The 24,272-nt window shown below is 53.7% G+C and overlaps 3 protein-coding genes and 1 pseudogene across 3 annotated transcripts; 2 read left to right on the top strand and 2 right to left on the bottom strand.

Moving 5' to 3' along the window:
• Positions 1-1,290: 1,290 nt before the first annotated feature.
• LOC34624668 lies at positions 1,291-7,433 on the top strand. The gene is made up of 9 exons (XM_026338699.1): positions 1,291-2,993; positions 3,463-3,518; positions 3,669-3,808; positions 4,003-4,454; positions 4,618-4,737; positions 5,382-5,490; positions 5,638-6,175; positions 6,289-6,545; positions 6,681-7,433. Exons 1-9 carry the CDS (start codon positions 1,291-1,293, stop codon positions 7,431-7,433), a joined length of 4,128 nt encoding a protein of 1,375 aa, XP_026194484.1.
• A 527-nt stretch (positions 7,434-7,960) lies between these two features.
• On the bottom strand, positions 7,961-9,313 carry LOC34620788. The gene is made up of 4 exons (XM_026338700.1): positions 9,198-9,313; positions 8,891-9,026; positions 8,277-8,444; positions 7,961-8,020 (listed from the first exon to the last, which is right to left on the bottom strand). The coding sequence occupies exons 1-4, from the start codon at positions 9,311-9,313 to the stop codon at positions 7,961-7,963; spliced, it is 480 nt and encodes a 159-aa protein (XP_026194485.1).
• Positions 9,314-15,494: 6,181 nt separating this feature from the next.
• Positions 15,495-17,287, top strand: LOC113147606 (tRNA (cytosine(38)-C(5))-methyltransferase-like; the record flags this gene model as incomplete). The annotated part of the gene is made up of 2 exons (XM_026338702.1): positions 15,495-15,557; positions 15,710-17,287. Coding segments are annotated over exons 1-2 (1,641 nt in total), but the record flags the coding sequence as incomplete, so codon positions are not given.
• Positions 17,288-18,642: 1,355 nt separating this feature from the next.
• LOC34620790 lies at positions 18,643-20,248 on the bottom strand (annotated as a pseudogene).
• Positions 20,249-24,272: the final 4,024 nt, after the last annotated feature.

Raw genomic sequence — 24,272 nt, forward strand, 5'->3', positions numbered from 1 at the left:
ACCAACTAAAGCTGCACCCACGTCCTGCCACTTTGCGCTGCTGCTATGGCAGCCAAAGCAGCGGGAACAGCTTGTGCGCGGTCGGGTGTTCTTCCTGCGTTACTGAAGAATGACTACAAAGTGGATCTGCCGCTGCAGCGACTTTTGCAGTCTCTAGCACACTCTTGTATGATGAATATGAAGGGATGGAGCAGTGTGCAGAGCTGCGTGCTCGTGCCGGGAGGTCATGAGGCCTTAGACAAACGCTAGTGGGGTGCTTGCCCTAGGGCTGTTGCGTTTTGAATGATCAGGAGCCGTGACATTGCTGCTCCGGTATTTCAGCAGACACTTCGCCCATTAAGTCCTTATGCTGTGATTTGTTTTACCCTCTGCCTCGGGGAATGCGCCCACCTTTACTTCCGTATAGGTACCTCAGCACTCATGTACGACATGGATTAAAGGGGGGCACAGAGGGCCATTTAGGCATGATTAGTCCCAGCGACGCGCTACGCTAACTACCTAACTACACATGGAAGCATGCAGCTATCCGCAGAAACAAGAGGGAACGTGGAATCCCTTCATGAAACTTTCTGTACAAAGATATCCGGGCAGGCATGTATATGTGCAATTCTCTGCACAGATACGGAGGCCAACACCTCTACATGGATATTTTATTCCTAAATGAAGTTACCGTAGGGAATAAACTAATGAAAATAAATAGGGGCCAAACAGTTTTCCGAGGACTGGCTCAGGAAGAGTGTTCCATTTGCGGTAACTTGTGCCGTAGAGGCGCTGAAAATTATTTAGGCCAAAACACCGTCTTTGCGATTTAAACAAAAAGCCCAGGAGAGCCTTAATCGGGGAAGTGAAAGGGCAGAAATGGGCTCAAAGGCAGCAGCAACAGCGACCCCACCAGGAGAACACCCCACCTCCACAACCCGACCGCCTGGGGCCCCCCTCTCGCGGCTGCATGCAGCGGATGAGGATGCAAAAAAAGAAACACTGGTGTCTCTAATGTCTCTTTGCCCCTTTGCAGGCTATAAATTGAGAATTTCTGCCTTTTCTTGTAGGGCCCGCGTTCGCCGCGCAGGGCGCCCGGACAGCCCCCAAGGGGGCCCTTCCTTCCCCTGCGCATGCATTTTGGTGAATGTGTGTACGGAGCTCCCTCGATCGCTGCATTCAGCAGTAGCCACGAGTAGCGGCGACCACAGCAGCTGGCGCTGCTGTGAGGCGAGCAGCAGCAGCAAGCCTTCCAGCCGCAGCCCTCGTGGCTTACCGCCCACCGCAACAGGGCACACGTTTTAGCAGCAGATGCCGCGCCAGCCGCTCGCCTCTCCCCTGGAGCTCTACTGCTCCGTGGGTTTATCCTCCGGCCAGAGAGGAGGGTGCCAGTATTTGACAGTGGATTGTGGGGCCGGAGCCGCAGCGCCAACAACAGCCGGCGCCGTTGGTGTGCGTCACCCTCGTACAGCAGGGACGGCAGCAGCAGGAGCAGAGGCCCCCTGCGTCGTCTCAGCAAATCCCCCCTTCCCCAACAGCCCCTGCAGCACTCTACTGCTGCTTCCCACCTACCCAGCGCTCCCCCACAAACCCTGCCTCAGCGGCAGCACGTACACCCCAGCTTGTTGCGCCCATGGGACGGAGATCCTGCTGGGATTTGTGGGGTCTCCACAAGGAGACACGGCAGCGGCGCTTTGGCTCCTCGGGGCAGGAGGCACCCGCGCGGAGCTCCCAAAGGTCGTCCACTCCGCCGCACCAGCAGCAGCAACAGCAACAATAGCGACGAGGCCTCCCAAGAGACAGGAATGGGGAGCGGCGACACCCGTAGTGGCAAGACAGATCTCCCCCGTCTCCCCTGGATCGGCTGCTGCAGCAGCAGCGGCCGCTGCTGCTGCAGCAGCCGACTCGCGCCTGCGATGGCAGTTGCTCCGTCCGTGTCTGCTGCCAAGCCAGCTGATCCCCGAGCGGCTGCAGCAGCAGCAGCAGCAACACTGCCCTGAGCAGGAGATGGGAGAGGTGCTCCTGCAACAGGAAGAGGAGCTGGTTCTACGAAATCAAGGTACCCAAGAATTCCTGTCGTTGCAGCTCCTGCTGAAGCAGCATCCGCTTCCGCTCCCGCAGCAGCAGCTGCAGCGCCGCGTTTGTTTGGTGGCTTCGCTCGCATTCGATTCACCGCCCGTCGCGCAGCAAACAGCGGCACCTGGGGTGTACGTACACTGCGGATGGCGAATGGAGCGGGCCGGCATACGGCATTGTCCTCCCTCCATCATGCGGCTTCCCGCTGCGCTTCTGTCCCCGCATCCATGGGATGCCACCGCAGCAGCAGCTGAAGTGTGGGGTGGCTGCAGCATAGCTGCGCTTTTGGAGCAGCACGGGCTTGCTGCTGCCGCTGCTGCAGTCCCCCCACCCCCCCCCTTGCCAATGGAGGATCAGCAGGATCTTCTACTGCTACAGCAGCCCCCAGGCAGAGCCGACAACAATAGAAGCAGCGTTCCAGAGGCTGCGGTGGTTGCGGCAGTGAATTGGCTGCCTCAGCAGCTAGCCGCGGACTGGCCTTTACTGCCGCATGCAACAAGGGAGCGGCTGCTGCTCGAGGAGTTGTTGTCGCTGCTGCTAGGTGTCGATGGGGTGTTGCTGCGCGTAGTGCAGCAGCCAGCCGACGAGGCCCAGCATCAGTCTGTCGCGCTGCAGCAGCAGCAAGACGCCCTGTTGTTGCTGAGGAGGTACCCTACGGACGAGCCACAACAGCAGCAGCAGCAACAGCAGCAACAGCAGCAGCAGCAGCTAGAAGTGCATGCGTACAGCTTTGACAGCAGCAGATGCTGCCTTCCTGCCCTGCCACGCTTCTCTGTGTGGCTGCACCCGTTGCTCCAGCAGGAAGCGGGGGGTTCCTCGGGTGGCCTGCAGTGTCTGCTGCGGCAGCTCGCAGCTGCCGCTGCAGATATTCGCTTGTTGCTGCATGCGCAGCAAGTGGCAGGCTGTCGGACCGAGGAAATCGGAGCAGTGGGATCTGCGTTTTTTTCAGGAATCGGGGATGTATTGAGCGAGCTTGGCTTCAGAGTTTGCGCGTGGGAGACGGCAGTCCGTCAAGGCGCTTTGTCCCTCCACGGGCTTCGTGCTGCTGCTGCTCCTGCTGCAGCTGTTGCTGCAGCAGCAGCGGAGACAGTGCGGTGCTGCTGGGGGCTGAGGGGGGGCGCCTTGTTGAATGCAGTGGAAGCAGCAGCGGACCGCTTGCCTGCAGCAGATCCCGCGAGGCACTTGCTGCTGCTGCTGCTGCAGCAAGCCATGAGTCCTCTTGTGCGCTTCCTCCGTCGCTGGCTTCTGCGCGGGGAGCTGCACGATCCGTACAAGGAGTATTTTATTCGGTGAGTGCTTCGTCGGAGTCGCTTTTGAGAGCTCTGTCTGCCCAGCATCAGAGGTCCACGGGCTGGATTGCGAGCAGGGGGCTCAGAAAGTGTGGGGTTAAGGCTTTTCCGTGCTCAGGGACTGGACAGAGCAGACTCGAGATCCCCTTTCGGAAGATGGCGCGGGCAACAGCGGTGCGCTAAGCGGAGTGTTTTGGCTGCTCTTGCTGCCGTTGGCGCTGCTGCTTTGCCTCAAGAGCTTCCAGTCCCCCACTGGCGTATGCGGGCTTTATTGCCGTACTTCTGCAGCCGTCTCTTTTGCGCTGTCTTCGGTGCCTGCTGCAGGCGGCTTGGCGTGCTGGCCGTGGGAGTGGCAGGAACGCTTCACAGTGGAGTGGTCGGCAGTCCCCGCAGTGCTAAGGGCCTTTGCGCCTCAGATCCTTCAAGTTGGAAGAAGCCTGCGGCTCCTTAGGGACTGTCGGAAGGTGTGGCAACGTTGCTGTCTCTCTGGGGAGTCGGATCTTGGCGTGCCCAGTGGCTGCACGACAAGGAGGGCTTCGCCCGTGGCGCCGTTCGCGCGTCTTTCGTTCCTGCGAGTGCGACTCTCTCATGTCTTCCGGGTGCTGCATGACTGCAAGTGCCGCTGTTTGTGCTGCTTTGTGCTGTGCTGTGGCTGCAGCCCTGCCCAGACTTGAGTCGCTTCTTCGCTGCTGCAGGAGGCGAGAGCAGCTCATCTGCTCTCCTGCAGCCAGAGGCGTTGTCTGCCGCTCTGCCGGCGGCAGCAGGGGAAGCATCTGCTGCAGTGTACGCACTGCTGCGCTCTCCCTTCGTCCTGGGAGATCCCGATGCAGCAGCAGCCGAGATGCCGGCAGGCGCACAGGGATTTGTGGGTGTGCTCAAGGGCCTTAGGGCTCTCTGCCTTGGAGGACGGGGAGACGTTTTTGCTGCCTTCCTAGGATCGTGCGATTCCACGCTTGAACAGCTGCACCCACAGCCTGTAGCTGCTGGCAGCGGTGGGAGAAGCCTAGAGATGCAGCAGCAGCACCAACAGCAACAGCAGCTGCTGCAGCAGCTACATCTGCTGGAGGGTCGGATGGACGCTGCGATCCGAAGCGTGCCCGAATACGAATGGTATGCAGCGCAGCAAGGTCTGCTGCTCCTGCTGCTGCTCCTGTGTGTGGCTCTTAGCGGTAGCAGTCTGTTCGCGTGGGCGTTTCCCTGCTGCTGCTCCTCGAAGTCTTCTTGCCACGCGCAAGTAGCCACTTTTTTCTTGCTCCCCGTATGGCTGCTGCAGGCTGTGCGACGACTTGTCGCTTTCTCTGCACCCAATTGCAAGTCTTTCTGAGGCAACACAACTGCTCCATAGAGCCGCAACAAAGCCCCAGCTGTATGCTCAGCTTCTCGCTGCTCCAAGAGGATCTCAACAGCAGCTCCTGCAGCATCCCCTAGACTTTGGACCCACGGGTAAGATGCGGCCAAAGGGTGTTTTAAGGCAAGACAGCAGATGTTGAACATGGTTGAAGTTGGCATGCATCTCCCGTCGGGCTGTGTGCCGTTGACGCAGATATATACCGTCGTCTCTGCCTGACTTTAAACTGTCGAGGCCCCCTACGTCTGCTCTTTTCCCGAGAAACTATCGCCATCTACCAGCTTGTGTACAGACAGCTGCTGCAGCTGCATTTGGCAAGCCGTCAGCTGGCCCTCGTTTGGCGCGACCTCCTCAAGACAAAGGTTCGCTGGTCTTGCCTGCCATTGCAGAAATCGCACTTATGTGCTAAGGCGTCGAAACTTCGTCTGTGTTCCTCCAAATCATTCCAGCAGCAGAAGCGCCACAGCGCCATGCATATATATATATATATATATATATATATATATATATATATATATATATATATATATATACATATCACTGACCTAGCTGTGTGGCCGCCTTTATCGGCTAGCCCGATTAAAACCTTCTTCTTAGCACCTCATTCGTCGCTTTTTAGGACCACACAGCAGTTCCTCTGCTGCCTGTGTCTGCACCTTTGTTTTCTGCTGGCTGCACTCTGCGCCTCAGGATCTATTTGGCCTTCGAGACGCAGGACCTCACTTCCGTGCGGCGCTCAAGGCGAGGGGGCAGATGGCGTACTTTGTCACATGTCTGCTCTCCTACATCTCCAACGATGTGTGTCACTAGCCCGAAGCCACTGACGTGAATGCGTTCGTAACCCCCAGAAAGGTGCAAGCAGCTGTGTACGTCTGGCCCCTAGGCGTTTCTTTGTCAGAACGGCTCACGAAGGGAGTAGGTGGCACTACCCCGTTTCTTGTGCAGGTGGTGGACGTTGAGTTCGGTCGGCTTTTGACCTTTTGCTGCCGCGGGAGCCCTAGCGCGGAGCTGCTGCAGCAGCAGCACCTAAAGTGCATGCGCAGCATCAGCAGCGCCTGCTTCCTGGAAAGCCCCACAACGCTGCAAAGCCTCAACAAGGCGCTCGCCGTTGTTCTCACCTTCGCCACACACACGCTGAAGTTAACTTCGCTCGCCACAAGGCCGCAGCTGCTTGCTGCTGCGGCGGACAGCCCGTCTGCTGCAGCTAGCGCTACGCTGATGGGTGCCGAAGGCAGAGCCGCCGCAGAGGCCGCTACGGCAGCAGCAGCTGCTGCCGCTGCAGCAGCCAGCGAGGCTGGGGGCAGGTCGGAGGCAGCAGCAGCTGCCGCTGCAGAGCAGCAGCACCAGCAGCAGCGGCTACAGCAGCAGAGACGCAGAGAAATTCGGCTGCAGAGCTTCCAGTGCGCGGTGGAAGCTGCCGGCTTCGGGTCCATGGTGGGAACGGCGCATGCAGCCTTTGTCGCCAGCCAAAGAGAGTTCGCAGGTACACGAGCGCCCACCGCTTGCATTTTGAAGCCGCCACAAAGAAGCAGTACCACCAGCACCCGCAGCGTGACATGCGCGCAGCTGTGTGTCTGTTATTTCGGATTGTTGCAGGGCGACTGTACCGGTTGGTTCAGGGGACGACAGGGTCTGCCGCTGCACACTTGCTACAGCGGCTGGAGGTGGCCATTGCTGCGGATGACGAAAAGCAGGGGCCTTCAGGTGTATCTTCACCCCTCGGCACTACTCCTCGTTGCGAGCTCCAGAGGGCCCTTTCTGCTGCTGCAGCCAGCACGTCTCCCACGCCTGTTGCAGAGGCACTCGCCGCGGCGAAGGCTGTGGGACGAAAGCCTTACTCAAACTTCGGCCGCGTAACTCCTCGCAACCTGATGCAGCCACTGCCACCAGCAGAAGCAACGGCAAGCAAGGCAGCAGAGGCAGCCTCACTGCCAACAATTCCTAGGGAGAGGCCAGCGGATACGCCAAGAGTCCCTTCTTTCGGGCAGCAACAGAAGCAGCAGCAGCAACAGCAGCAGCCCAGCGCCGCTTTGGCAATGCCGCAGCTGCTTCAACTACAGCAGCAACAACGCGCAGTAACACAGCAAGCGCAGCAGCAGCAGCAGCCCCGCTTTCCTCGCGCTCCTGGAGCCGTTGCCGATTCTTTGGGGGGCCCACCGCTGCAGCGAGGCGCAGCGACTGCTGCTGCTCCCCCTGCGATTGCTGCCGCTCCCCCTGCGATTGCTGCTGCTCCTAGGACTCACAGCAGCAGCAGACTGGCGTGGCCTACGCCTCCAAGGCCCCGCTCCGGTGCTGTGGCAACAGCGGCAGCAGCATGTTCTCGCGGTAAAAGCGCAGCAGCAGCAGCAACGGCCGAAGTAAGGGGCTACAGCAGCAGCAGCAGCAGCAGCAGACTTCCCCTTGGACAGCAGCAGGGCACAGGTTCTTCCTCCGCCGCCCGCAGCAGCAGCACGAACCGCCTATCCCGCAGCAGCAGCAGCAGCTTCATTAGCGACTCTGAGGCCGATGAAGAAGTAGCCCCCAGACAGGGAGCACGAGCAACGACAAGAGTAGATCCTGCTGGTGTTGCTGATAGTGACGCGCCTACGGAAGAGGCCTGGAGCGACGCCCCAACAGAACCCAGCGACGAAGAGCAGGAGGCTGAAGTGCACCAGCCGCAGCGGCGGCAGCAGCTGCCATCAATACACCCAACGCCGCTTTCTCAAGCCCAGGCGTTGCTCAGGCGTCTGCGCAATCAGTGACGCATGCGCGTTCAGCGGACTAGCTGCAAGCAAGACTAGCTTGACAACCTAGTGGACTCGCAAGGTCGCCGTCCTCGTGCTCGTCCCTGCAGACACTGCTGTCGCTTAGTGCCCTCTTCTTCCCTGAATGTGGGGTGCGTTTAATTATAGAATTCGTAGGCACACCGCCTTTGCTGGACGGCGCTCAACTAGCCTCCCAGTTAGCTATCTCTTCCTGCGTGAGGGCCGCGCACATACACGCGGCCCCTCTCATCTTAGGCAGTCGACAACATTATGGAAGTATAGGAAGCTACGCGATCAACAGAGGCACAAAATAGCAAGAGCACCCCTCATTGCTTGTTGCATATTTAAAGAAGCGGCAGCGCCTGGAAAGCCTGGCAGTGTCCTGGAAGCGGCGCGTCTATGCACCTGGCTACATGAATACAGCTAGCTGGCAGGCAAGCCTCGCGCTATTAGAGAGGGTGGTAGGGGCCTTCAGCGACTAGTTGGGCAGGAGGACGCCCCGGTTGCCACGCTGCCTCGTGGTCCTAGTTGTCGTACGCCTCAGTGTACGTCTCATCCCACGTGTACTTGAGAAGAGGCGTTTCCTGCAGCACCAAAAGTCAGCACATGGCAGGCACCAGCAGCAAAAAGATGGCCGAGAAAATGAGGATGCAGCAACGGGAATTGATAGGCTCAGCAACGCAGAGCTCTGTGGTCACCGAAATACATTCAGGTCCACCGACAGAGGATGGCTGAACACGGAAGATCCTGTCCCGCCATGAGCCACTCAACGAAGTCAGCATTGCATAAAGGGGTCAGGCACATGTAGGGCACGCAGGGTGAAATGTAGTTGCTGTTCACCAGGCACTGATGAAGGGGCGTTGGCTTATCCATGATACAAGGGATATAGAGACCCATGACGGGAATGCAAGTGCCATCTCTCAAGCGGGTATGCATCTTCCCGAGCTGTGCATCCATCAGGTGTAGCACACGATGTGCGAAGTCATCTGTCTCTTTGAACCGAATGGGCTGCAGCACACGGGTAATAGCACAGCAGCAATGGTCATGGGCACGCCTTTGGTGGCACTGATGCCTGATACTCTGTGGCCAACTCATCTTCCACAACGCATTATGCAACAACAGAAAGCTGTAAATGGCAAAGACGCAGCACAATGCGTAGCTGATCCACGTGCTGAGGAGCAAGCGCATGTACACAGAACTGCAGCACCTGCAGCCTCAAAGCCAGTGGCACCAACTAAAAGCAACACCGGCAGATATATGCCAGATAGATGACCGTGTTTCTCTTGAAACAGAGTGATGCAAAGCCGCATGTCAAGGCTGCATATGCTCCGCTGCACAACAGCGGCATTACGGGAAACACTCAAGCCAACGATGCGGGGAGGAGCAGCAGGAGTAGCTACATACAGATGACCACCGGCAGCAGCAAATGCAGCAGTATATGCGGGTGTACGTACAGCAACGCGCCCCAGGCAGAAGTTCGTTTCCTCAATGAGCCAGTCATCATTCTTCTTGAGGAGTTGATCTGATGTGACCTTCTGCCCCTGGTAGCTCGCAAAAGGCCGTACAGCCGTACGTAGGGCACCGGAATATCTCATGAGGGGGCCCAGACGGGTCACACGGGGGAATAGTGCAGACATGCTGGTGCTGCAGCTATTGAGAGGTTCCTGCGCAGCGGAGAGAAAAAGGAGGCCAAAAAAGACCCCGAATGCGAATGGAAGGGATGGAGGCGAGGTAAAACCAACGTCACAAAACAAGGTCTACGGTGTAGGGGCCAGATTTTCATATTTCGGATCGCTTGTGCATGCCACCAGATCCGAGGGGCCTGCCGCCGCCCGCACACCACTGCAGCCCCAAGAGAATCCACGGGCTTGGGTCATTTTTCGTGTAGTTATGACGCTCAGAATTTAGGTCTTTGGGCGAAAACAGACTTGCGGGCTTGGGAAGAAGGCGGTGAGATCTAGGGTTTACACTTGCTGGGAAGGGGGAGTTGCACGTACACCTCAAGCAGCCCTCTGAGAAGCGGTACTCGCTCCCGCTGCTGCACAAATTGCAATGTTGAACTTTCGATTTTTAAACTAAGATGGTGTAAGTAAAGCGAAAAAGAAAGGAACCAGTGTGGTGGAGGGCTTCATACATTCGTGAGGTCTATACTTTAGCACCATACCAGCAGATGTTGATTATGAATAAGCAGCAACAATAAAAGTAAGTTCACAGCTTATTGCGTACATCTTATGCATCAATGTGAAAAACAGCCCCTACATGAATATGCAGAGAGCCTACAGATCGCCCACAAGGAACTGTATTCGTCAATGTAGCGGGGCAAGCTGCATTTTGTCCCTTTCTACTAACTGGTTGCATATAGTTACGCATTTCTTGAGCATTCACATCTAATAGATTTGACACTTCGTATGTCTCGTTGATTTGAGGAGTACCTATTGGTTAATACGATAAGAAGCAATGTTCTGAGCGAGTGCGCTGGATGCAATGCGCAGCGTTCCATCTGTCATATAGGGATGCACTCCACTCCAAATTCAGTGCACACCTCGTGGAGAGTTATTGAGTGCTTTCTAATTTAGACTTGCCCTGCCCAGGCACTACCCTTTAAAGCTCCTCAATCGAGGAAGAAAGAAATGCGCGGGGGCGATAGATGCTCCCTCTGAGTATTCCAAGTACGCACAGCTAGTCCCACGTAGCATCTAGCACACTCTCACACAATGCTCTCTTGTTAGATCAGGCTAACACCACTCTTCAGCAATATATCCCAGCAAATAAATAAATCAGTAAGCTTTTAACCAATTTTTTGTCAAAAGCGTGTAGTTTAGTAGAAATTATCCTTGGGTGGTCTGGCTCGTCCTATCTTCCTCAGATAATTTCAAAGCACACACCCATGTTAAATGCCTGTACGCCGAGACCCACAGCTAGAAAAATTTCCCCCTGTCACCATTCCCTAGGCGGGAAGAAACGCGAAAGCAACTCAGCTGTATGTGTCAGCCGCTGGAGAGAAGCACATCAGAAAAAAGCCACAATAGCCAGTAAAGGACGCGAAAAGAAACCAAGATGATACCGCAAGCGTACGGGCTCACTCTCCTTGGAGCGCTAAAATGTGTGTGCCGCCTGCTGCGGGAGCATAGAAGACATGTAAATGTGTGGAGATAATCAAAATTATTCACCATTTTCAGCAGTGTCTCTAGGGCTCTTAGGGCAATTTCTGCATGCATAAACCACAGATGCATGCAGCATAGTACATGTCAAAGCATCAACAGAGGCATACGGGAGAATGCACGAACAACTTACCGGAGATTGCCTCTGCACAATCCAGTTCATAGAATGGCTACAGAACAATGATCGAAACACTCTTCAAGATGGAGGTAGCCATTCTAAGCAGAGCACACGATGGTGAAGGACAATTACCAAGAAACAAGATGAGGGCTGCCGTACATGTGGCAAATGCTTCCGATAAGATTAAGCAGCAAATTCACCTGCGGGCAATAAAGCCCACATCTGCTTAACCATCAATCACTGAGGACGTCGTTATCTGTCCCTTTTTACCAGAAGGTGCCCCCGCATCTCTTCGGCGCTCAATAATCCTAGAATCCGGCACTTCTACGCAGAACTATATATCCTTTACCTCCACACGGGTTATATGCCAGTGCGGACAAGTCCGTGAATACTTTGGAAAGCTTAGAAGTTTCCTTGGGAATTCAAGTTTAATAGGTATGTGGCACCGCCAACCTACAGGGATACCAATAGAGAAAAAACAAGCATTAATTCGTGAGAGGACTGTACCTGGTCCTACCTACCTGGCGGCAAACATATCTGTCCGTTTTAACTTCTGGTGCGCCACGTAAAGTCTGCCGGTCAACCAGGACTAAGACTTCGCTGCTTATCAAGATCTGGTGACTGATTCTCCTGGAATTGGTACACTATCCAGCTTTGCTCTGAGAACATTTGCTGCCAAGGATGGGCACTATTGCCGGACCACCAAGTCCAGGAATAAATTGAATAAAAGCTTCCCAGTGTGTATAGTGGTGCTGCAGAGCAACTAGTAGGCGAGTATCTCTTGTATTATAAATCCACCCAGAAACATACGAAAATAAATCCAAGCAATTGAATTTTGTGAGCATAGAGCCACAAGTACCGCAGAAAAGTGAGGTTAGGGCGCTCTGTTTGTCCGCACTTCCTCAGGGTGCTTAGCAGTGGTCATACTATCGTTAGCATGTAGGCGCGTCATGGGGGCACGCCAACGAGCACCAACAAACGAACGATATCTGTCCGTAAATCTGTTTCTGAGGAAGAGCCCTCAAACAGAGCTAAGAATAATTGAGGGGCTTTCAGAGCCATGACAGGGCTAGAACAAGAGCTCAATTGCGCATTTTTTGCAAAGTCTGTCGAGAACGTAGATGCCCGGCTTACCCTTGACCGTCGGCAAGCCAAAATACTGTCCATTGTGATGCAAGTCCAAATCCTTTGAGAAGCAGGACGACTTAAAAAACAGTTGGGTTCAAATAGCGGTTTTAGCCGCTAACAAAGTACCGGCGACACTGCGCACACCTCTGCCGCGGGGCGCATCATAGGCCACCAGACAGACTCTGGGAAATCCTACTGTGGTGTAAGTCTCACCATGGTCCAAAAGAAGACAATAATGTAATTTGCGCAAAATGGCACGGTGGAACGAAAAAAACGTTGCGTCATACTCTACGTGGTACTCCTTAATCCATCTGCCATTCTAGTTTTGGGCCGCAGTGGCGGGTGCATCCCTCAAAAGCATTAGACTCACACAATGTCGATAGGCTCCTAACGCCATCACAAATAAGGGCGGTTACTCTTCACACTAGTAAATCGCTGGGCCGTCAGGAGATCAGTGGCCACGCTGGTAGTACCCGCATACACTATAAAGTAGTACTACAGGAGGGACCTCAAATCAGCGAACACCTCTAGAAATATCAATTTTCAGAAAACTACGTTAAAGGTACATTCGAGTCCGCTGGCCGATCTGCAAAGTAGAAGAACGCCCATCTAATAAGTGCCTTTTTGATTTGCTACAACGCATAGAGCTTTTTTCACCGCTGGATGCCGCTGCTCGGCTTTTTTTCAATGGGGGAAAAAGGAATACTTTGGTGTTTTGGAGAATGCGCAGCCTGCTAGGAAAAAGTGGCGCCAACCGCTACATCACCAGCTGCTGCTAGGAAGAAGTGACGCTAGCGATTGGGCAGCACAAATGCTGGAGGAGCTGTAAGGCCGCGAATAACGGGCTTTGCGGTGGCATCAGCCCCCTCTGACCAGGTTTCTAACTTGGTTCTCCGGTCATTGAGTCGAAAAAGAAGCGATCATAATTAATCCAGAATGAAGCTTTGTGGTAGGATGAAACGCCGCAGTAAATCGCGACCTCAATGCTGGTCCATGGACGTAGAAGCCCCGCTATGATTGCTTCACTTCCTGTCAGAGGCAGGTGGATCCCTCCAACCAAAAGACAGAACCCCGGAAACATAATCCGTCTCATAAAATACGAGCACTAGAATGCCTTCAGATGCCACTGCTTGGCTCGCATCAGCTACAGTGTGCACTGGAATTTGCCATAGGTGCTCCTGAACTTTTCGGCTTAATACTAAAGGGTACATCATGAAGACAGCTATCCACATTTCCTTGAAAGGCTTACTAAAATCCTTATCAACTTGCCGTCGCAGTGCAGCTGGGGTATCAGCAACTCCAAATAACATCCAGGTCTACTCGACTTTGCGCGTGCGAGTGTGACACGCCGTTTTGAGCCTGTCATTAGGGTGAAGGGCGATTTGAGAGAAGGTGTCTTTGAAGTCCAATGTCAAATACAATGTTGAGCCGAGTTATGTGTTCAGCCATTCGCCAGTATTCATATTCAGTGTAAAACATAGGGAAATTTTGCACCATAGTGATCTTGGTCAGGGAATTGGGGCGCATGTGTCACGTTCCGTCATTTTTCGGCGCCAATACCGGGTTGTGCCCAACACAGCTAATCGATTCCTGCACTTTGACTGTTTTCAACAGATAAGCCATCTGCCCCTCAATCGCCCCTTCGTTCTAAGGGACCTTTCGATGCGGCGTAACACTAGTTAGGAATAACCCGGGAATTAATTTAATACGATGCGTTGGCCGACCAGCAGATAATCAGCCTGATGGTAGCTCGTTATAATTAACACCTCCGCTAGCCCTTCCCTGATATTTGTCCATTCCTGCTGTTACTGGGCGAAGTGGCATCGATCGGCCCTTTGCTGCTCTGTAAACTGCTGCGAGGGAGCGACGCACAGCGTATCTTTTCCTAAGGCAACGTGGTATGCAAGGGACAATGATGAAGATGCTCCTATTTTGCTCGGCTGTTTTCGTCAGGTGGCTTGTCCAAATAGGGGTGTTGTGCACGCCCTTGCGAGCGTTCCATCAACTGTGCTCTTCCAAAGGGACGCTCTAATGCAACAAGGCGTAGCCCTCTTTCTTTTAGGAGCAGAATTATCAGGCTTAAACATGAGGTCCATAAAATTGGGACTCTACAGTATAGGACAAAACAAACAGTGCAGAGCCTCCACAAGAACCTGCGGTTTATTTATGCGTAGCCCGCAACCTCGGGGGAATCTGGATAAAGCCTAGTAAGCTGCAGCAATGGCCAGAAGGCATCTGTTCGCGGTAGGCAACAGCGGGCCATCAGAATGCGACTGGTGCTTTACCTCAGTCATACGCTTCTTTAGCTCAGTCGTCCACTGTCATTTTCTGCTTTAGGAAATCTCTCCCGTATTTTCCCTCCAGGTGACATCAATTATTTCTTCTTTTGAGGCGAGCTTAGCTTGACTGAACCTAGCGATAAAGCACAGGCCTTTTGTGTCCTGAGGTAGCTGCCCGATGCCCGTGTTTATCATGGTGCTAGCATGACGCCCCCTAAAAGGGAGTGTCGCCAGTAGGTGTGTTTCCCACCTTTTATTCACAGGCCTGACACACACTCACACAAACACACACAAATACACACACACACACAAAATCCCCCCGTGGTGCTATTTTTCCATCATAGTAGTCCCCTGAGGCCCCCTAAACGTTTTCAGTCGTGCACCTGCGACAGGGCGCAGCGATCCCACGGACACAGGGGTATGCCTTTTGCGTAGCTCTATGTATAAGGCCCTCCATAGGCTTCCTCCGTTTCTTTTTTTAAGAGTGTCCTGACTCCTCACGATGCAGCACAGTTCTTCTTGCTGCCTCAGAAACTCCTGGTTCCCTCAGAATGCCTTGGCTCCCTACAGTACAGGGAAGCGTTACGGGCCGAAGAGAGAACTTCCCGTGCGACTCTTACAGGTCGCTTCTCTCCTCGACAAGTAATGACAGTTTTCATCGCGAGATCTCGGTCAGGGGCGAATGGTCCATAGAACACACTAGGACTTGACACCGGAAAGCAAAGAAGGCAGCGAGGCTTTAGCCTGGAGCCGAGTATCTTTTATTGCCCTGAAACATTAGCCTAAAGACCAAATTGCTAGTGTCTGCCAGTGCATGTCTCGTGTCTTGCGGTTTTGTGCATGTGCCTTACAGGGAGGCTGTCGTTTGGACGTCTAACAAACGGAGGTCCCTACTCGAATGTAGTGTGTACAGAGGAGATGGACAGGGCTCTTCCAAGACTCCTTTGGGTCGTAACTGTCGCGCTTTCCTCATGCACCGAGTGGAGGAGTGCCCCTAGGTTCAAAAGGCTGGTTGCGGAATTTTGTACTGGTAGGTTCATGAGGCCCCGGAGGTTGTCTACGCGGATAGAGGTCGTAACTGGTCTCCTCGGCATTCTTAGCTATACCTTCAAACCAAACAAAGCGAGGAGCGTAAAACGAAGGCCGAAAAAATGTGGCAGGTAGGGGGCCCTCTCGACACTAGTCAGGCGGACCCTTCGTGAGGAGGGCCCCAGGAGGGATCCAGTGGGCCTACGACACGATAATGTGGTAAACAGGAAACCGCGGTTTCAAATTAGGCATTTTTGCAAATGGGCTCGAAGCGGTGCATCCAAGGTTTAGGATTTGGGGTAGAAGGATCGGAGCACGAGTGCCACGAATCATCATCGACTTTATGGACGACTCCTGTGCATCACGTCTTTCAGAGTTGCAAAACCGTGAAAACCCCGAATTTCAAGCCTAGACCTCCAATTCACATCGACTTTGTCGTGTTTGCCTGGCTCCACCTGTGTCCTTACCTTTCGATTCATGCCTCATTCTGCCCTTCCTTCTTCCTCAGGGCGTTCGGGGCCTCTTCGGCCCCCACCCCCGGGCAGGGCCTCTGCGCAGAACACCCCTGGCAAGAGCTCTAGTGAGGGGCCCCCTTCACCTCCCTCAGAGTGCCGCCTCACCGGAAAGGTGTCTCCCAGGGGGCCCCCGAATAGCCCTGATGGTGTTCCGCTGCGCGTTATTGAGTTTTTTAGTGGAATTGGCGGCCTGCGCTTGGGTTTAGAAGCGGCCTTGCGAACTTTAACTCAGGGGGATTCAAGCCTCCATCCCGTGGAGTTTGTAGCTGCCTACGATATAAGCACGACTGCGAATGCAGTCTACGCGCACAATTTTTCAGCGTTGCCAAAGTGCGTGTCAGTAGAGCATTTGGCGCTGCAGCAAGTGGATGGCAAGGCAGATCTTTGGTTGCTTTCCCCGCCTTGTCAGCCGTATACTCGAGGAGGCAAGGGCTTGGATTCGAGAGATGGGAGGGCGGTGGGCCTGTTGCACTTGTTGCAGCTGCTGCGGCAGTGTACCTCGCCTCCCCGATTTCTCTTCCTGGAGAATGTGCCGGGGTTTGAGAGCTCAGTGTGCTGCGCTGAGCTCCAACAGACTCTAGCAATGCAGCATTACACTTTGGAGCAGTTCCTTCTCTCCCCCACACAGATTGGCTTTCCCAACACACGAGTCCGATTCTACTGCCTCGCAAGGAGGGGAGCAGCGCCGCTTTCAGAGCCTATGCAGCAGGATTTCATGGAGCCGTCGAGGCAGCCAGAGTGGAGACAGCGCGAAGGGCCTTTAGCAACTGAGTATACTGCTGATTTTGGACCGGTAGGGGCCTTGCCTTTCGTAAGTCTGGAAGTGCCGCCCATAGCAAACGGGGCCCCTCGCTCTTCTTTAGCGCTCCCCATCAAAGAGTTCCTCGAGGAAGATATCCCAGAAGACGAGAAACCGCAACTTGAAGTGCCTCCCTGGAGACTTGCAAGGTTCAGGGAACCGACGGACGGAGAAGAGAGTTCGGGGACAGAAGCAGCACGACAGGAAAACGCGGGAAAAGACGACGGCAAGGGGGGTCCCCAGAAAGTCGAGAACGCTGTCGACAGGAAGGCGTATTCAGACGCAGCAGACAAATCTTTTCAGGCGAAGCGAGAGGCTCAAACGGAAGCGAGAAATGGAGAAGAGCAGGACCAGGGACGCAATGGATTTCGACTGGAGCTAGTCACTCCCAGCTGCACTGTGTGCGGGACGTTTACAAAAGGCTACGGGCAAAACCTCCATAGGGGGGGGCCTCTACTTCTTATTCGGAGTCACCTTCAGCAGTCTGCAGATGCAGACGCCGCAGCAGCGGAAATGTCAACGCCAGCAGCACCCACCACTGCAGCCTCCTCAGTTGCAGCAGCAGCAGCATCAACACCACCCACGGGAGAAGCAGTGGCAACAGATTTATCCGCATCCACTCCAAATTCAACCCGTTTCCGCCGGCTGCTCCCTGAAGACTCCGTGCGATTCTTTTCTAGCCGCGAACTGCTGCGCCTGCACGGTTTCCCAGAGACCTTCGGGTTCCCCAAAGTGCTTTCCTTCAGGAAGCGGGCAGCCCTCGTTGGAAACTCCGTTAATGTCGAAGTCGTAGCGGTTCTGCTGCAGCACTTGCTGCAACATTTGCTGCACCAAGAAGGAGGCAAGCAAGAGCAGCAGCAGGAAACGCAACAGTCACCAAGGCGTTCTTTACGATGCGGAAGTCGCCACAGGAGCGCCTCCAGTGCTCTAGCAAGGGAAGCAACAGCAGCGCACCGTTCGCGCCGTGCTTAGGCCGCAATTGCTGCTGCAGCTGAAGGTGGCTCACTTTGATTTCGCTTGATAAGGCTACGTAGCCCCAGCTGCCGTTCCTAAAGTATTGCTACTGCCTTTGAAATGTCTGTACCTCCTACCAAGGGCAACCGCAAGCGCGGTAAAACAGGGACTTCTCTGCAGAATGCGGAAGGTCCTCGCTACCCTTGCCGCTAGCTCAGGTAAATTCACACCCATACAAAGCGCTGGACGGGGGGTTGCGCCATGTAGTTACGGGGGCCGCTCACGTCTGAACGCAGCTGAAGCGCTTGCCTACTTGTTTCAGCTGTCTACACTGAGAACCTGAGAACCCGCGACTAGGCTGGTACATTGTTTCGGCAACTAAACGATACCTGGCACGAAGGAAGGCCAGTACAGCTGCTGCGTAGCATACGTGTAGTTAGCTCGGAGCATGATTCCACCAAATAGTAATGGAGGGGCCTCGCCGGCCCGGGCTCTGAACGGAGTCGCCACGGCCTCTACAATGCCTTGTGGGGCGGCTTCAAGAGTCTGCAGTAGATAATGCAGCCCCTCAGAATTGGTGCGCGTCCTCGAGGCATTTCTGCCTCGGCCCCTCATGAACGCTGGTGAGCAGACGGGTCTGCTTTCCCGTTCTCCTCCGGATGCTCTAACGCAATCTGCCGCTGCGTCAGATGGCAGTGTCACGAGGACAACAAGGGACATCGAGAAAGTGCATTTGGAGCATTAGATATAGTACAGCTCCTCCAAACGAGGAACAAGCCCCCGACACTAGAGGGGAGGAGAACTATTCCTGCCCCCTTACGGCCTGCCTCCCTCTGAACCCCTGCTGTGTCCTGTACGCACGTGTATATATACATTGGTAAAGGCAATGAACATCGATGTGTCCATATGCCTTCCTACGCTGGCTTTCCATCTCGTTCCGTTTAGTTCCTTCCGGCTGCGATGACGGGAGCGAAGGAGCAAGCACATATAAGCGGAAGGCGTTCGGCACCAGTTGTGCGCATTTACTAAGAAGACGAGGGAGCCGAAGGGGGAGAGATCGCCATATGTAGATATGGGGGCAGCTGGAAACCTCCCCCTCACCTCCCCCTAACGCCGTCCTCGTTGGCATCCTACTCCGGTTGCGGCCAATCCCCCGCATCGGGCCCTCCGCCTTTCCCTTCGCCTTACCCTCCCCCTTGTCCTCCTAAGAGCATGTTTAGCCTCTATAAGAGCTTGTAGGGGGTTATGTAGTTGCCTTCAAAAGCTTTGCTGAATTTACGCTGCTCTACCTGGGCGAAGTCCAGGTTACTGAGTTAAGGGTCGTCCGCGCACTGCTTCAGATCGTAGCGCTTTTCAGCATCTGGCTCCAGCATGTGCCTGACAAGATCTTCCGCTTCCTCCCTGCGGGGAAGGGGCAAGTCGGATGTCCACTCCAGCATCTCTTTAAAGGTGACGCCTAGAGCATAGACGTCCGTCTTGTAATCGAACACCTGGTATTCACCATCAAACGTAAGCTCTGGTGTGATGTAGTGCTGCGTGAAGATGATCTCAACCTCGTCGCCGTACATTGTTGCAGGCACTCCGTTGCGCCAAAATCCCTCAAAGTCTGCTAGAAGGGCATGTCCGTCCTGACTGACGAAAAAGTTGCAGCCCTTAATATCCCTGTGAACTCAGCCCCTCTTGTGCATACCCCAGAGGCCGTAGATCATCTACGCAAATGCCGATTGCTCGTTTACCTTTTCTAGCATCCTCCGAGTGTAGAGAGCAACGTCGGCTCTCCCTCGCGGGGTTATGAGATAAGGGGTACTAGAGTCGAAATCCCCGTACGCCCCCAAAGAGGGCAGAGCGAGGGGAAGTCCCCTCGCCAGCTTTTCGTGTGCAAACATCTCCGAGGCCACCTCCTTCGGGCTACAACCCGCAGTGGACTTTCCCTTTTACAACTATGCCCTCAGCCTTCTGTGCGTCCGATAGCCCCAGGAAGGCGGCCAGACGCGCGGAGGGACCTGGGATCGACAACAGCGAAACGGGCTTCTTTTTGAGCCGCCTAAGCAATGGTTGTATCTCAGGGAACTCTGCCTCGTCTAAGGCCGGCAAATCCCGCACATATTTGTCCCAAGACGGCGGCGTCTGGCATGAACATCACCGGAAACGCGAGAGGCCAAGAAGGAAACAACAATATAACACACACATAAACATGCACACGGACACGTATGCACACTCACACGCGTGCTTGCAGGATTAAGCTCATCCAAGAAGGCATTGTCATTCGTGTACCTCGCTACGGTGTTCTGCCCCTCCCAGCTGTGAAGAGAACTCCCCCAGGGCCCATCTTCGTAAGTAATCTGGCCGTGTTGTCTGATTGGTTTTTGCCCTCGTGCAACGGAGGCGAAGGAAGTCGCATGTGCCAACGCAGCTGGGGTGGGCCTGAATCTTTTGGCAGCAGCATCTACCATGTCAAAGGTTCATTTCTGTGCCTGTTCTCACCTAAAAGCCGCACTTTCGCCTTCCGCAGCGCCTGACGGGGGCTGTGGTAGAGCTCGCTCGTCTTTCGCCAAAGAGCAAGGCCAGCCACAGCAGAGCCAAGAGCCCTGCAAGCACGCAAGAGTCGCAAGGGACACGTTGCACGGGCGGGTTACACAGAGGAATCCCTGCACAATCATAAAAAGACAAGACAAGTAGAGCTATACGCCAAGGAGCACTTTGACTGCCGTGTGGCTCTTCTGGCCCCAGAATTGCAAATGGGAAGAGCCCCTTCTACGCGATGGACGCAAGGTACACCTTGGCTTACCCTAGCAAACTTCCCCATTCGGGGCGAATCATACGAGGCATGTTTCATTTCATCCTTGTCCTGGCTTTTAGCCTGCGCAGCCTGGGACCCGGAACAAGTGCCTCTGGCAGTTTGTCCACAGCTCCTGTTTTTTCATCTGGACCCTCTGACCACGGACTCCTGCAGCCATCAGACAGCTGCTTCCGATCCACGGGGGCAGCTTCTAGGGGCAGACTGATGGGCGATGGCTGCGGCAACTTGGTGGCGGGTGCCTCAACTTCCTGCCCCAGTGGCTTATCGGAGCCATGTACTACATTACTAGGCGGAGCCTCTTGAGAGCTCACACCCAGGAGAGGTCTGTAGCAAAGTGTGACGCAGAATACCGCTGCTTGGTGCCTGGAGAGCCACATCTGGACTCCGGGGATTCAAGGCACAGGTCACCAGCGTGCAATACAGCAAAATGCAGATCGAGCAATCAGCGGAGGGAAGAAAACTACGGAGGCATCGAAGCACAGGATCGCCTTTTAATAGAGTACAAGGCATTCAAAAATACTCCCTGGAGCTGGCAACAGGGGGGGAGGGGGGGGAGAGCTGCCAACTGCTAAGCCCCCTCCCCATAACACATTGCGCTGTGGTCTTTCCTTTATGCAATACACAGATATGAATCCCAGAACCAAACAGCTGGAACCACCCAGCTGCGCTAGCTGTACCTACAGGCCAGCCACACGGGGGGGCGAGCGATGCCGTACAACGAGATTATTTGCGGAGAGAACACGGGAGCAAGGAACCATAAGGCGAAATACCAGCCAGAGGGCAGTAAAACGATGGCGCTAAAGGCGAGAAACAACTCTAGGTGGAGCTTGTTCGCAGTTTAGCACAATTCTAGCCAGTCCCTGTTGTGCCTTCCCCGAAGCCGCGAGGGCTCCGCGTACTAAAAGAAATCCAAGAAATGAACAAATTTAGGAACGAGCCCAATACATCTGGCGCCTTCTATATATGAAATTTGACATTTCATTTGTATATCATAAAAGTACAAAAAGGGCAATACACTGACTGCTTAGTGTACGATCCAGTGAGCCTTAGTTTCGGAGCTGAAATTCTCCTCTCCCAGCCCCAAGTGCAGCGGCCACTCCTTCCTTTATATAGGAGTGCCATACCTTATTTTAAATTTTAGCTGTCAGAAGGAGTGTTTCAAGGGGGCGAATACTACATGGGGTGAAAGCGGGTTCTTGAGGCTTGGGAGACCTTTTGTGCACTGCTTGCTTGGGAAAGCACCCTAAAAAGTACTTCCGCGGGTATACCATTGCATATTCCCGTAACCAGTGGAGTGCTGCAACGGCAGCGCCCTCTCTAGCTGCGTCCTCCGCAGATCCGCGGGGCTAGGCTCCCCTTCCTTCTAGTCTGGAGTGTAAGAAGCGAAGCTGCGGTGCATTCTTCTGCCCGGATAACAATATTTGACGGGCCAACACAAGTAATTAAACCTTTTAGTCAATTTGTAAATAACTCTTCCAGCCTTGGAAAGTAGGGCTAGTTTACTTAAGACCAGTGGACGGTACACACTGCGTGCTTGTGCACGAAGCCGCAGAGAAACTCAGTGAGGACGATGCTCAAAGTGCTAACAGGGCGTGCGGAAACGCGCATTTAAACTGCCTCTCTCCCTTAGAGCCGGAACATTGGGGGATTCGGACGGCCAATGGGGGCCTGAAAGGACACAGACCAGACACACTTGAAATTTAATGAAAACTTCACAAAAACCTATTTAAGGACTTCTCAACGTGATTCCCGCGGTCTCCCTTCCGTGTCCCCTGGGGTTTCCGACACTTGGGGAGCTGGAAAGCTAGGATGTGCGTCGCTGCATCCTCTGAGCAATCAGAGCGTTCACAGCTAATTTCACATAGCGCCGAGCACAAACACACTTTTTCTTGTACAGAGCATGCATATCTTTTTAATAAGCAAGATACAGGAAAAGACACACCGATTGGTTTGTTCTTATTTGAACGTATCCAGCATAGTAGAATGCGTTTAAGTAGAGGCGATGTGGAAAGCCTGAAGTTATGCATTGGATTTATAACTAGAAGGGTATGCCTGTGGCATTCAAGTGGAAGGATAGTTAATAGGATGATCCAAGATCGTGGATGCAACGCTGCACTTCATAAGGAACTGCTTGCCTCCCAAATCTCCAACTTATTGAAACCATCACGAAGTGACTTCCTGTACCTGCCGCCCTCACCCTTCAGGGCTCTGGCTTGAGGGGAGACAGCCGAAGAGCTGGGATGCTTTTTTCTGTATGCTCTTTACACTCTGGGCATTCGCCGATACTTAGAAATAGCATCTAGAACAAAGGGCTTTATTCACTGTTTCTCATCGTTTAGGCAAACTAACTAGACTCTGCAGCAAAAAGTTGTACGGACACTCAAACCAATTATTCGTCGATCCTTTACTAATTCTTGACTAAGTATAACAGTGTAGTAGAAAGTGCCTGACTGTAGCCTTTAGCCCACAACAGTTAGTGTGTAGGAAAGGCACAAGATTTTTGAAGTTGTCAAAGTAGTGAACAACTAAACTGGTGCATGCGATAGATCGTCATGCGCCACGGAGCTGTAGTATTCCTCTGTCTCAGGAGTATCGGCGCCCTGGCCCTGTGGCCTAGGAAGAGGCTCCTGCACCTCGTAATTTCACTCATTCGCTCAGATCATCGTTTCGTTGCGCCACTTGGGTCAGCCTCTTCATAGGGCTTGCCCACTTAGTCACATCCCATACTAGCTTTCCTTCATGGTTATTATCCTCTTTTCAACACCCGAAAAAAATGAAGTTCGGCGTTGTCCATTTTCGCTTGTCAGGTATTGCCCATGTGGCACACCTTTTCCTAAATTCTCAACTAAGGGGCCTTCCCCACAAACTAGCTACCTTTGCTCCGGGAGTACAGCCTAGCGCGCTATACAGCCGCATGGCAAAAATTCTAATAGTGCGGTACTCCTGCGATTCGCATCAAAAAGAAGCGACTGACTGACCTCGCCGTTGGTCTATCCGATTCCAATGATTAGATTAGACCCTCTGTAAGAAGGATGAACGTTGTGCGCATGTACATCAGGTTACTGGGTACAGATGCTTGGAGTGCTCAGATGGCTCGGCAAAATCCGCGCCGCTGCCCTTTGTGGCCTAATTCCGGAATGCTGTGTGGTGAAGCCAAGGAGCAAGGAAGGTAGTTCTGTGAAGCTGGCATTCACTAGAAAGATCGAGTCCAATGGCAACTACCCAGCTGCATGGCGTTGCTTCAAGGATTTACATAAAAAGAGCACTAGCCCAAGTTCACACCATAAACTTAATTAGAGTTCTTAAGGTGAACTTCACCATAAGATGCCGCGTTTTTTGAAGTGCTCCAGCGCATGATAGCCAATATGGAGCACGCGTGCAGGTACGCAGCAGGAATGTAGTACGTGGCCTTATTGGCTGGGGTGCGCATGCAGCTCTCTGTAGTGCTCTGCTGACAAAGCAGGCGGAAAGACTGTCAACCCTTTCCTCCTTCACAACAGGCCGCCGGGAACTTTTATACAGGTAAGGGATATAAATATTACTACTGAAGTCGAGCGAAACACCTATTGGCATTTCACCGAATGCTTGTAACGGTTCGGTGTCTGCGCAGGCTGTGTCATGCACGTACCCAAACCACTTCCAAGCTACTTTCCATCCAGCTTCGGCCCCGTCACTTGTTTCTTACACTATGTAGGAAGGTTCTTGAGATAGACATATGCCCAAATCAGTGGACGTGACCCCTACCTTATCAGAAGCATACTTCTTGCTTTCTCTCTGAAAGACTACTCCTCCACGTACGTTGAAGTTATGCATCCAGCGATTGCCTGGTTTGGGCGGCCTCCTTATGAGCCTACATGGCTTGCCGAAATGAGATTTAACACATAGCAGATAATGTTTACTTGCCGGTATGTAGTTGATCGAATAAATTGAAGAATCCTGCAAGTTGCCTAAAAAGGATTTGCTGACCTTGTCCCATATTTCCACATGTATATCAGTCTCAGGTACACTGAACACTTCTATACTACACTAATTGAAATCAAACAGAAATCGTGT

The sequence above is a fragment of the Cyclospora cayetanensis genome, unplaced genomic scaffold, assembly GCF_002999335.1.
Source record: "Cyclospora cayetanensis isolate NF1_C8 unplaced genomic scaffold, CcayRef3 CcayRef3_contig_3, whole genome shotgun sequence".
Taxonomy (NCBI): Eukaryota; Apicomplexa; class Conoidasida; order Eucoccidiorida; family Eimeriidae; genus Cyclospora; species Cyclospora cayetanensis.

Bases quoted from the DNA above. Each gene is read 5' to 3' on its own strand.
- LOC34624668 (XM_026338699.1), top strand. From the start codon at position 1,291: ATGCCGCGCCAGCCGCTCGCCTCTCCCCTGGAGCTCTACTGCTCCGTG. The intron at 3,809-4,002 runs GTGTGGCAACGT...CTGTGGCTGCAG, and splicing joins TCCTTAGGGACTGTCGGAAG to CCCTGCCCAGACTTGAGTCG. The intron at 6,546-6,680 runs GTAACTCCTCGC...TCTTTCGGGCAG, and splicing joins CTTACTCAAACTTCGGCCGC to CAACAGAAGCAGCAGCAGCA.
- LOC34620788 (XM_026338700.1), bottom strand. From the start codon at position 9,313: ATGACCCAAGCCCGTGGATTCTCTTGGGGCTGCAGTGGTGTGCGGGCG. The intron at 9,027-9,197 runs GTAGACCTTGTT...CCCCCTCATGAG, and splicing joins GAAAATCTGGCCCCTACACC to ATATTCCGGTGCCCTACGTA. The intron at 8,445-8,890 runs GTACGTACACCC...CGTGTGCTGCAG, and splicing joins TCTGCCTGGGGCGCGTTGCT to CCCATTCGGTTCAAAGAGAC.